The 13,068-nt window shown below is 39.2% G+C and overlaps 1 protein-coding gene across 9 annotated transcripts in view; it reads left to right on the forward strand.

Annotated features, from left to right (window-relative positions):
- The window catches only part of RUNX1T1 (RUNX1 partner transcriptional co-repressor 1), a 149,641-nt gene that overhangs the window by 97,093 nt on the left and 39,480 nt on the right, over positions 1 to 13,068 (forward strand). For all 9 annotated transcript variants that reach the window (XM_070477413.1, XM_070477415.1, XM_070477411.1 and 6 more), the window contains one exon: positions 3,408 to 3,589. In XM_070477413.1, coding sequence (XP_070333514.1) covers positions 3,408 to 3,589 — 182 coding nt within the window. The remainder of the gene's footprint in view (positions 1 to 3,407; positions 3,590 to 13,068) is intronic.

A 13,068-nucleotide genomic window follows, 5' to 3' on the forward strand; every position in this document is an offset into this window, starting at 1 on the left:
GACTCCTGGATTAATACCCTCAGAAAGCCCTGCCCTAGTGCCTATGCCTGACGCCCCAGGGGGCTTGGCTTTTTTTTTTTCCCTCTCTTTTTAAGACACTTTGCCCAAAGATTGACGCAACTGGGACCTCCTCTGTTCAGAAAGGCATTTCTACCCAGTGGCTTAATTAGTATACATGGCACTTAGCTTCCACAGATAAAACCCATGGTGGTGGTGGTTTAGTTGCTAAGTTGTGTCTGACTCTTGTGACCACATGGACTGTAGCCCACCAGGCTCCTCTTCCATGAAATTTCCCAGGCAAGAATACTAGAGTGGGTTGCCATTTCCTTCTCCAGGGGATATTGCCAACCCAGGAACTGAACCCAGGTCTCCCACATTGCGGGCAAATTCTTTACCGGTGAGCCACCATGGAAGTCCCAAACCCTGAGTTGCAAAGTTAGTTATGTCATTGATTCTTCCTTTGAATTTGAAGAATTGTGTTATTGCGAATGAGTGCTATTCATACTTCCATATTATACATTCTATTCCCCTCGCTTCCAAAAAAAAAGTAAAAAATTAAAAGACACATAGAAGGAAAAGCAACAGCACTCTGGATTTATAATGTCAGAGTAAGTTTAGTTTTCAGAGTCAGATTCTCAGGTTTTTGTTTTAATGCTTTTCTGTGTGTGAAATCGTCTCCTTTCCTCTTACTCCATTTGAGATTGCCAGAATCATCTGTCAGCAAGTGTGTCCTCAGTCTTTTTCCAAGTGCTGGGCTTGGTGAGGATTCAGAGTGATAGGTACCCAGGATTTCTTCTCTTAAATATATACATTCCTTGGAATAAATCTGATACAAAGAAAGCAGATTACCTTTGTAAACTAGTAGTATATGATGCTTTGTGCATGAATTTTAAGCAGAATATCTGAGCAGACTCAGACCAATACTGAAATGCATGATTCTAATAATTATTAAAAACAATTTCTTTGTTCATCTCCCTCTTTTTCATTTGAAATTAGTAGTTGATCAAAGATATTTCATAGATTAGCCTTTTTCACTTGGGTAAGTAGCTAGATCCAAAACTGAATGTATCAGGGAGCCTATTTTAAGGTTAATAGAACTATGTATATATTTCATGTATTCTCTGTCTTCCTCAGTTCACTTGTGTCTGACTCTTTGCAGCCGCATGGACTGCAGCACACCAGTCTTCCTTGTCCATCACCAACTCCTGGAACTTGCTCAGATTCGTGTCCATCGAGTTGCTGATGCCATCCAACCATCTCATCCTTTGTTGTCCCCTTCTCCTCCCGCCTTCAATCTTTCCCAGCATCAGGATCGTTTCCAATGAGTCACTTCTTCACATCAGGTGGCCAAAGTATTGGAGTTTCAGCCTCAGCATCAGTCCTTCCAATGAATATTCGAGACAGATTTTCTTTAGGATGGACTGGTTGAATCTCCTTGCAGTTCAAGGGACTTTCAGGAGTCTTCTCCAACACCACAGTTCAAAAGCATCAATTTTTCGGTGCTCAGCTTTCTTTATGGTCCAACTCTCACATCCATACATGACTACTGGAAAAATCATAGCATTAGCAAAGTAATGTCTCTGCTTTTTTATACACTGTCTAGGTTTGTCATAGCTTTTCTTCCAAGGATCAAGTGTCTTTCAGTTTCATGGCTGCCGTCACCATATGCAGTGACTTTGGAGCCTAAGAAGATAAAGTCTGTCACTGTTTCCATTGTTTCCCCGTCTATTTGCCATGAAGTGATGGGACTAGCTGCCATGACCTTTGTTTTTTGAATGTTGAGTTTTAAGCCTGTTTTTCCACTCTTCTCTTCCACTCTTATCAAGAGGCTCTTTAGTTCCTCTTTACTTTGTGCCATAAGGATAATGTCATCTGCATATCTGAGATTATTGATATTTCTCCCAGCAGTCTTGATTCCAGCTTGTGCTTCATCCAGCCTGACATTTTGCATAATGTACTCTGCATATAAGTTTAAAAAGTTATATAACTGGCCTTTTCCAGTCTTGTGACCACTGCTGAATTTTCCAAATTTGCTGGCATATTGAGTGCAGCACTTTAATAGCATCATCTTTTAGGATTTGAAAGAGCTCAGTTGGAATTCCATCACCTTCTCTGGCTATGTTCGTAGTGATGCTTCCTAAGGCCCACTTGACTTCGCACTCTAGGGTGTCTGGCTCTAGGTGAGTGATCACACCGTTGTGGTTATCTGGGTTATTAAGATCTTTTTTACATAGCTCTTCTGTGTATTCTTGCCACCTCTTCTTAATATCTTCTGCTTCTCTTAGGTCCATGTCGTTTCTGTCCTTTATTGTGCCCTACTTTACGTGAAATGTTCCCTTGGTATCTCCAGTTTTCTTGAAGAGAGCTCTAGTCTTTCCCATTCTATTGTTTGCGTCTATTTCTTTGCACTTATAACTTAAAACGGCTTTTATCTCTCCTTGCTATTCTTTGGAACTCTGCTTTCAGACAGATATATCTTCCCTTTTCTCTTTTGCCTTTCACTTCTCTTTTTTTTTCTCACCTATTTATAAGGCCTCCTCAGACAAACATTTTGACTTTTTGGATTTCTTTTTCTTGGGGATGGTTTTGATCACTGACTCCTGTACAGTGTCCTGAACCTCCATCCATAGTTCTTCAGGCACTCTGTCTATCAGATCTAATATTGTGAATCTATTTGTCACTTCCACTGTATAATTGTAAGGGCTTTGATTTAGGTCATACCTGAATGGTCTAGTGGTTTTCCCTACTTTCTTCAAGTTAAATCTGAAGTTTGCAGTAAGAAGATCATCATCTGAGTCACAACAGCGTCTGGTCTTGTTTTTGCTGACTGTATAGAGCTTCTCCATCTTTGGCTGCAAAGAATATAATCAATCTGAAATCAGTATTGACCATCTATCTTCCTAGTGGGAAACAAAAGTTGCTCGTAGGTGGAGCTGGAATCTGATCGCCTGTAGAGGTTACAGTGTTTGAATATGAAGGGAGCTTTTGTTTTTGCTTTTTTTATGATCTTTCTTTTGTTAGTTTACATTTTTGTTGAGTGGTAATTGCTTTACAATATTGTGTGGTTTCTGCCATACATCAACATGAATCAGCCATGTATGTACGTCCCCTCCCTCTTGAAGCTCCCTCCCACCTCCCACCCTGCTAAGCTTAGGAAGGAATGCTAAATGGGAGCCACTCCCAGTGTTCCGAATGGGCCTGAAGATAGGAGGGGTGGGACCTGCCTCAGGCATCTTATCCACCCCAGGCCCAGAGGGAAGCTAGGCTGTAGCCAGTGCTGGAAATCTGGGAGCTGCACGCGTTCAGCTGAGTAGTGTGGTCCGGTCCGCCAGTGTGCGCCAAGTGGACTAGGTCCCCTGGCTGGAAGGAGCCTCTGGGCAGCTCTCATTCCTGTTCTGCCCTTGCAGGCCAACTTGCCGCTCCTGCAGCGCGAGCTCCTCCACTGCGCGAGGTTGGCCAAACAGAACCCTGCCCAGTACCTCGCCCAGCACGAACAGCTGCTTCTGGATGCCAGCACCACCTCACCTGTTGACTCCTCAGAGCTGCTTCTCGATGTGAACGAAAACGGGAAGAGGCGAACTCCAGACAGGTGAGACCGGCGGCCTGAGGCTGTGTCATGTCTATTTCAATGACTGACTGACACCTCTTGCAAAATAATAGCCTGGAGGGGCCATAGGGAATCTTGCTCTGGCCTGGGGTGTTGCAGAATGATGAGTCTCTGGCCTGTGCAGGTTAAGCTTTCTTACTTGTAATTTTTTTTTTTTAACGTTTGACCTACAGCACTATGACAGTTGCAGATGTGCAATCTAGTGACTTGATTTTTCTGTGCATCACAAATGATCACACTGTTGCTTGAAATATTAAAGGAAAAGGTAAAGATGAATGATCCTCGCATGCGCCAAGTGCCACTGATGTTTATTAGACACACAGTCAGTACAGGCATGCCACATTTTATTGCGCTTTACTGTGCTTCACAGATACTGCTTTCCTTCCTTCCTTCCAGCCTTCCCCCCTCCCTCTCTCCCTTCCTTCTCCCTTCTCTCCCTTCTTTCCTTCCCTCTTAAACTGAAGGTTTGTGGCAACCCTGCATGGAACTAGTCTCTTGTCACCATTTTTCTAAGAGCATTTGCTTATTTGGTGTCTCTTTGCTACATTTTGGTAATTCTCACAATATTTCAAACTTTTTCATTATTATATTTGTTACGGTTATCTGTGGTCAGTCATCTTTAATGTTAACCATTGTAATTGTTTTGGTGTTTTTAAGAAATAAATTGTTTTTTAAGTAAGGTATATACTTTTTTTATACATAGTGCTACTGTACACTTAAGAGACTATAGTATAGTGTAAACAGAACTTTTATGAGCACTGGAAAAGGAAAAAAAAAATTGTGTGACTGGCTTTATTTGCTTTATCATGGTGATTTGATATGGAACATACAGTGTCTCCAAGGTATGCCTATATTAAACTTCTCATTTACTATATGATTCATCCAAAGCACATATTTTATTATTCCAATAATTTATTATTCCAAGTTTTCTCAGAACATGATCATTTTGAAGTCTGGCCTAAACACAGTACAGTAGCTGTTTAATTTGGATTTTCTATGAACTAAGAAAAAACTTCAGTGAAGCTAGTTGAACTGAGTGAATATAAGAGTTCAGTAATAGAACTAATAGGTGGCGTTTTTTTCTGATAAATTTTATCTACCAGTCAGTATTCATTCCTCCAGGTTCTCTGCTGTCATAACTGAGAATTCTAAGAAATGTAAAATAAAGCCCCTTCTCCATGAAACCTTACAAATTACTTGTTGAATAAGGCATACACACGAAACTTCCAATGTACCTTATTAAAATAAGTTTCCTGAATACCTCAGCTTCATTTATAAATATTTTCTAATGCAAAAATATGAAGTCTTATTAGTATCTTGCATTTGTAAAATATGGAGAATCTTAAAATGAAACTGTATTCAGAAACGTATTTGTCATATGCTTTGTTTCCTTCCTCTGTTTATCCATTCACTCTTTCTGCATTTTATTAGGCAAGAGGAGACCAGCCTTTGAAGGGTTAACACTCTGGCGCAGATTCATAGGAGCTTACGATCCTTCTATCTGTGACCGACTTAGCTACCCTTAAATGTATTAGCTGCTTTGCAAATCAGAATGTTATTAAAAGCCAGCCAGTTTACATATAGTTATTACATAATCCTCTGTTAAGCAGTTTTTATGCTCCAATCTCTGGAATTTTTCTCCTCGTGACATGGGACCTCTTTAATAGTTTAAAATCCTAAAGCAAAGGGTTAAATGTTAGTTTACTTCTGACATCCTGTAGACCCAACCTCCTTCTATGACCTGCCAACAGTGCTACTTTCTTGTTTTTGCAAGCTGTATTTTCCTAGTCGTATTTAAGCATTTGGTACTTATAGCTTTAAAGGCAGTGCTTAATCCAGGTGTCTGAGTGACATGTCCCCGCGATGCTGAAAACCAGGAGCCAGCCCAAGGATAGATGTGAATTCCTGTCTGATCCTAACCTCTTACCCTGAAAGGAACCAGTCCTGTGTGCTGGTATTGAGATGCTTCGGCTCCATTTTTCCAAGACAGTGCGGTAAAGAAAGTTAGGGAGAGACTAGATGGAAAGTTGGGAAGGAGGACATTTATTTGGGTGGAGGAAGGGATAACAGGGAAAGGTTTAGATGACTGTGATACATGTAAAGATAATCCTACAGCCAAAATTAGACATGAACACAATCTATTCTAGAAACTTTAAATGTTCAGTAATCGTAACAGGCAGAATAAAAGCTTGTTTTATCCACTTCTCTATATTTTCAGCCCTCTCTCCACTGTTTCTATCCCAGTGCTTTATATGTGAATATCCTGTAACTTTAGACCTCTCTTGAACCATATTGAGGTAAGCCTGGCAACGTGCTAACGTCGACATGGAAACTTCGTATGAATTCCACAGAAAATCAGCATTTTTGTTGTGACGATCTGTAACGGTGTACGCATGCGTGTTTGTGTTCAGTCAGATAGAACTTTCTTAAAAGAGCCTTTAGTCTTGTTCCCCTCTGGTTATTCATAGACAGTTGCTGGAGTCAGAATTCACACAGTTGCTCTTTGGCTGGAGCATTCTTTTTCAAGTGGAACCTTGAAGTGAGTGTTATAATGGAAAGATGGCAAATGGATTTCCTTAGAGTTCGGAGGAAGGGTAACGAGAATATGTTGTGTAAACACATTTGTATCTTGTGGGAATTTCATCAGAGCCAAGAAAATATGGGCCTCTACAGTGTTTCTTTGCATATATTTTCTGCATCCTGTTTGCATATGCATTTTTCTCTTCTCCAGTTATTTATCTGTATATCCAGACCTACTGTATGAAATTTTATAGAGTATGGAGCTGTCTGACAGAGCTGTTTTTTGTTTTACTGAATGTTTTGTTGGTGCATATGGTCTGACATGGATGAGCAGCCACGGTGAGATTTTGGAGTCTATTAAACTGGCTCATTAAAAAGATCAATCTGTTTCTGTAATAACACTGGGAACCATCAGTCACTAAAAGAGGGAAAAACTGACACCTGAGGAGAAAACACATTTTGGTAATTTGTTCATGACATGTCATGAACAAAAGAGCACTCTATATATTTTGTTTACAACTTTGGGGGGTTTAAATTCTGTGACGATTGCTGATTTAATCTACTGAACCGTCCTCACGTATTTCAGGGATGGATTTTGGCAAATGTAACTTCTCATCCTTAAATATGATTGTCACTGGTTGTATTTTTTCTTTTTTTAAGCATTCCTGTTATTTACAGAGAAATGAATACTCCGGGGAAGTCTCTGAAATCTTTTTTTTTTTTTTTTCTGTACAGAACAGTAAAATTTATTCTGCTTCTTAAAAATACTTCTAGGGTGAGTCCCTGAACAGCTCTACTAGATTTGTAGGTCTGTGGTAGAATAACTTAGAACCCAAATGAGAAAGAAGACAATTCATTTAAAAATCATGCTATTTTTTCCCCCCTAAATTATCAGGGAAAGCTAATAGAAAGTTCTGATTTTCACTCTTCGTTCTCATGTAAAGGTTTGTTTATCTCGCCATTCAGTGATGGGAAAAGCTGAGGAAGGGAATGTTGTTGTTGTTGTTTAGTCACTGAATTAAGTCTGACTCTTTTGTCATCCCATGGACTGTAGCCCGCCAGGCTCCTCGGTCCATGGGATGTCCCAAGAATACTGGATCAGGTTGCCGTGTCACAGGACATCTTCTCAACCTGGGGATCAAGCCCACGTGTCCTGCGCTGGAAGGCAGGTTCCTTACCACTGAACCACCGGGGATGCCCAAGGGAGGGCATGCGGGCCAGTTTTGGAGCTGGTTAAGTGAAGTGACCAGTTTCAAACAGAGACTGAAAGTTAAGAACCCTGTTTAAAACTGCATACCGTGATGGTCTTGAGAACACAGTTTCAAATAGGATGAGGAGGGGAAGAGCAGTTAGACAAAGGCTGCATTTTTTTTTTGAGATTACAGAATGGATAAAAATCACTGCATTTAAAAAGATACATTTTTGTGTGTCAAATTATCATTTGATGTCTTTTTCTCACAGCTTCTCTGTTGCAACTTATTGTCTTTAATGTTGTGCTCTCTCCTGTTAGGTGATTTTCTGATGCAGAAACTTTCTGGCTTAAGAAATCAAATCAAGTGATCGTTGATTTTATATGGATAACACTGTCTCCACTACCTTATTCCCGCTTTCAAGTGACTGACGTTAAATCGTTAAATCTTAATCCCCTTCATCGATCTATCTCTGTATTTTTTATTATCATTTTAATGTAATTATGCTTTAAGTTACTCTTGGTTTTTGATTTTTGATTTTTATTTTGATTTTTATTTTCAAGGCCACATGGTTGCATTAATGTATATGTCCTCCACCCCCAATTATTAAACATTATTTTTTTAAAAGATTTTCTTGAGCTTTAGAAGTATATAATTTTTGGGAGAGATCTTATGGATTTACCAGACCAGTCTTTTATCTTGAGGAAACTAGGACTCAAAGAACTTGCTTAAAGTTGCAGGGCTTCTTAATGGAGAAACCAACATATTTATCAATACATACCTGAAAACTTCCAGTTGCACAAAATATGTTTTAATGTGCAGAATGTGAATAAGGAAAGCTCAACTAAGAATTGTATCTTTTTTCCTCCTTGCTTTCCCTCATTTATTTCTTCTCTATAATTGCTCATGTGGGCAAATGCAACAGTTGAAGGTACTGAGATTTTATAAATCTTTGTAAGGATAGAGGATCACAGTCAGCCAGGTTTCCTGCCTTACTGAGTAAATTAGAAAACACTGAATGTTTGAGGATCATAAGGCAGTCATTTTGAAACCACGTTGGTTGAATATATGAGATTTTTCAGCAAGGTACATACCAGCTAAACCTATTAGGTCCATTTTTCCTTTACCGTAAAATGAATGAGATTTCAATATTTTTGTTGAGTTGACTCTGCAGATAAGAATTAAATATTTATTATCTACCATGTTCAGTTTTCTATGAAAAATATTAGGAATTTATATCACACATATGAGGAATTTATATCACACATTCTTGTTTTGTGTTGCATTTTTTTGTGCATTCATCAGTTTCAAGAAGAGTCATTCCTGTAGAAATGACTTTTTTAAATATAATAATCACATCAATTGTGGAGGCTTCTAGTGAAACAGTGTTTACATGATGAGGAAGATTACATGGCTGTCGAGAACATTTTGGTCTCCCTGTTCTAGCCTCAGTGTTGACTTTGTATAGGTTCAGGCTGGCTGGATAATATATCTGAGCTCACATGGCTTGTAAGAGGCATGGATGGGATTCTAGCTCCTAGGTTCTCTGACTTTAATTCCCCATGCTCCTATAACTATGTTTGTAATGCCGTAGCCTCTGAACGCCTCAGCTTGAAAAGCAAGTGTTTGGTTAAGTTGTTGAATGCCAAGTATGTGTTAGACTCTTTATGTAGATTCTCTCATACCGTCCTCTCAGTAGCTCTGAAATACTCACCAGTCTTGTGACACATGTAGAGATTAAGCCTCATGAGTTCATAGGGCCTGCAAATAGCAAAGCCAGAATTTGAAAGCAGCTCCGTAGCCCCTGCTCTTTCAAATGTACATTCTGGAGTGGCTGTCTGCCTCTGATCTTGCATACCACTTTTCTGCTCTTTTTATGATACCTACTGAATTCAGGTCCTTTGTAACAGTATTGAAGTCTTGTATCTCTAATTAAACTGTGTTTATGGTAGAAGATGGGCTTCCTTGGTGGTTCAGATGGTAAAGAATCCACCTGCAAAACAGGAGACCCAGGTTCCATCCCTGGGTCAGAAAGATCCCCTGGAGAAGGGAATGGCAACCCACTCTAGTATTCCTGCCTGGAGAATCCCATGGAGAGAAGAGCCTGGGGGTCTATAGTCCATAGAGTTGCAAAGAGTCAGACACGACTGAAGTAACTTAGCATGCTCACACATGCTAAAAAGTTTCTTGCTAGCACACTTTCAAAAGGAATTTAAGTCTACCACTAAACCATATCGATGTTGGGAATCATGCCTTGCTTACTTAGGTATGTCCAGTTAAGCTCCAGATAATGCATGTCACATCTGCCGGCTATAAAACTAAACAAAGGAAAACACCACGAACACAAAACAACAGCAAAACACTGGTTCAACAAAGAATCAAAATTAAACTGGACACAGTCATTTTTATCAGTACAGCAAATGGTCTCTCCCCCAAGAGTCTTTTTTACTTTCTATCATTTTAAAAAGATGCATCTCTGAAATACCCACATCCATGAAAGTAGCTCAGGAACAAAGTGCTGTGATTGATTCACTAACAAAAAAAAACTAGAGGGCTCCATTTGGGATATACAGATTACAGATTAGAATAAGAAAGCATAGTCCCAGATAGCAGGAGCAGTAGCAGCTGACCACGTCACCAGTGGCCAGATATTAGCAAAGACGAGGGGACAGCCACTCCTCGGCAGATGGAGAGCTCCAGGGACTTGGGTCCAGAGCTTTCCACCTTCTCCTTCCGGAGGGAAAGCTCTGGGAAGCTGTATGTTGTAATCCTTAAAGTTCCGGTTATGGTGCTTTTGTCCAGACTGGCCAGCATCCACCTGCATCTATCTTATTTACTCCAGAAGGTGTCAGCCGTCCTCTCAGGAAGTACTCTCCTGGGTGGTGGTTTAGCAGTAGAGAGATGGAAGGCACTTCTTTCTACGTGGTTCAGTAGTGATGGTCCTGGATCACTCGGTGCTGTTTTTCACCATCTAAACATCCCAGTTCCTGCAGGGTGATATTTCTGCAAACACAAATCCCCACAGGTTGTCCCGAAGAATCAGGTTTGATTTTCTTTTTAAGGTAGCAGGGGAATCTGTAATGTATTTTGCTTCAGATGCATTATTCAACACCGCTAGAAGGTGGTTATGTAAAATTCTTATCTGAGCTCACCTATTTGCTGAAGAGACTGTTTACTGAGTTGTGTTTTGAAAATACGATGCCATAAATGACTCTTCTCCCCCTGCCCTTTAATTCGAATGTCTAGTCCTTCTGTGGAAACCTTAACAGACTGCATTTATTAGAAAAGGAAAGGGACATTTGTTTAAGAGGAAGTCATTTATGTTTTTGAGCTTTTCTTCAACAGAACTGTCAACTCCTGAAATTTAGGCATAGACTTCTTTCTAAAATACAAAAGTAAAAGTGGTTTTTTTTTTTTTTTTTTTTTGGTTTGTTTGTTTAAGACTCAGGCAGTATCGGAGCCCTGGCTCTGACTGAGATGCCTGCAGAGACAGAGGTGTGTTGGAGCTAAGATCAGGTGTCTTAGGTGGGGCAGAAGGACCTGTGACAGAGAAGAGACTTAGCAGCAGGACTTGATTTGGAGCAGAAGGTTAGAGAGTATAACTCTCCAGAGTTACAGAGTGACTTCAAGTTTCTGTTTTGGTGGCTAAGTAGAAGGTGGCATAATTGACTGGTGTTGGAAGTGCCAGAGAAAGACAAGGTCGGCTTAGACATGTGCTGTTTGAAATTCCTGTGGTCAAGGGGAGAAGTCAGCATCTAAGGCAGGTGTTTATTTGTATATTTTTAAGTTTTTTCCTTGCCATTCCTAGCTTTATTACACTGTACCAATTTGCCTTTCCCTAGAATAATCTTTATAGTGCTGTTTTCCCCGTTTAAAAAACATTTGATCTTGGAAAAAAACTTGTGTTCCTGTTGTGCAGGAGATTGCTTGGTCCTCTTATTCTGATTATCACCATGGTCTTAATAACATTTTTTTTCTTCATTCTTCCTCATTTCCATGTTGCTAAGGGATTACCAGTGCATACTAGCCAATTATGACATTTAAAATATTTTATATAAAGGAAAGTTTTTAAAAAAGCTTTTCATTCTCAAATAAATCAGTTTACAGCCTCTATATTGAGGAGCTGAGAAAAAACAGCCTCAAGTGGGATAAGGTGTCAATTAAGTTGTCTCTTAAGTTTTGTTTTGTTTTGTTTTAAGCTTGTTTTATTGCCCATTAGTTTCATTTTACTGGGCAAGAAACTCAATCCAGAAAGTTAACTTTTCCAAGTTATCTCAAGGTCACACAGCTGAGTCCTGAAGAGTCCTTTGACAACCTCAGACCCTGAGAGAAGTGATTGGGATCTAAATGTTGAAGTGGGTTATATTCAGAAAACTTCCTTCTGAAAAGGAGACAGAATACAAAAAGCAAACCAAAAAAAGTGCCTTCTAGGAACCCATGAGATGTGACAGACTTCCTAATAGAATTTGAGTCATTTTGAAAGTATGTTTGTTGGTGTGTGACAATGGATATTTGTTAGTTTTGCCTTATACATTTTGAGAAGGTAACAAATAAACATGCAGATTTATAATTTGCACCCATGCAATGGCGTTTCGGTAGTTGTAAGCATTTCTAAGAAGCAGACAAACAAACAGCAATTAAGTTGTTGTGGTTAGCTTTGTGGACATAACATCCTTTGAGTAGGGTTGGCTTTTATAAAGCCGTGAGTGATTGGAGGAAGTATCAGGGAGGCTTTTCACACCTTTATTTCTATAGGCTGTTTTAATGTTTGAATGCTTTCCTGCTAAAATATACCCTACCTTTGTGAAGTGATGAGCTTTATTGTTTGAATTGTTACAAGAGTTATGAGACCCAGAATAGTGACTGTCCCTGCAGGGATATGATAGAAATGATAGGACAGACCTAGGAGCTAGCTCTGCTTCTTAGGACCTTACTGTCCTTGTTTTAGGAGGGGAAAAAAGCTTCAGTACGGGCTCACTGAAGTAATAGCACTGATCAGAGGGCTGATGTGTTGGCAAAGTTAAATACCATATCTAACTACTTTGAAACTAGCACGACTTCTTCCAATGTTCTAGGTTCTTATTACCTTTGAACAAGGAGACACTAAACCAGTGAGCTGAATTGGTTTGACACAAGTGAGTATTTAGAAATGTATTTATGTTTATATATTTAGGCTGGTAAAAGATATTTAGAGGATATTTTCTACTTCTGCATACAAAATCAGCTGTAAATAATAAACTGTTCAAAGCAAAGCACAAAGACATTCTCTGTTAGTTCACATGGTTGACTTAGATATAATTTGCCTAGCATACCATCAACTTCATGTGTTTCAATCTACATAACCATGACATTTAAAAAAATTATTCATTTATTGAAATAGAGCTATAGTTGATGTGAAAACTTATATAATAAAATTTCAGGTATACAACATAGTGATTTATAATTTTTAAAGTCTATACTCCACTTATATAGTTATTATACAATATTGGCTGTATTTCCTGTGCTGTGCAAATAGCGTTTAGAAATATAGAATAATTGAACTGCAGAGTTTTCAAACTAGAAAGGACCTCAGAAATCATCCTAGTCCAGTGGTTTTCAAACTTGATTTCAGCAGCTGACTTTTTCCTTCAAAAATGAAACTGTTCAAATGGATTAAAATGATAAGTGGGTTCCTCTGGTCCTTTAAATCTTGATTGTTGGGGTAAAAGCTCTTTATTGCCAGCAGAATCCCTATGCATTTCAGGTGACACA

This window comes from Odocoileus virginianus, chromosome 15 (assembly GCF_023699985.2).
Source record: "Odocoileus virginianus isolate 20LAN1187 ecotype Illinois chromosome 15, Ovbor_1.2, whole genome shotgun sequence".
NCBI lineage: Eukaryota > Metazoa > Chordata > Mammalia > Artiodactyla > Cervidae > Odocoileus > Odocoileus virginianus.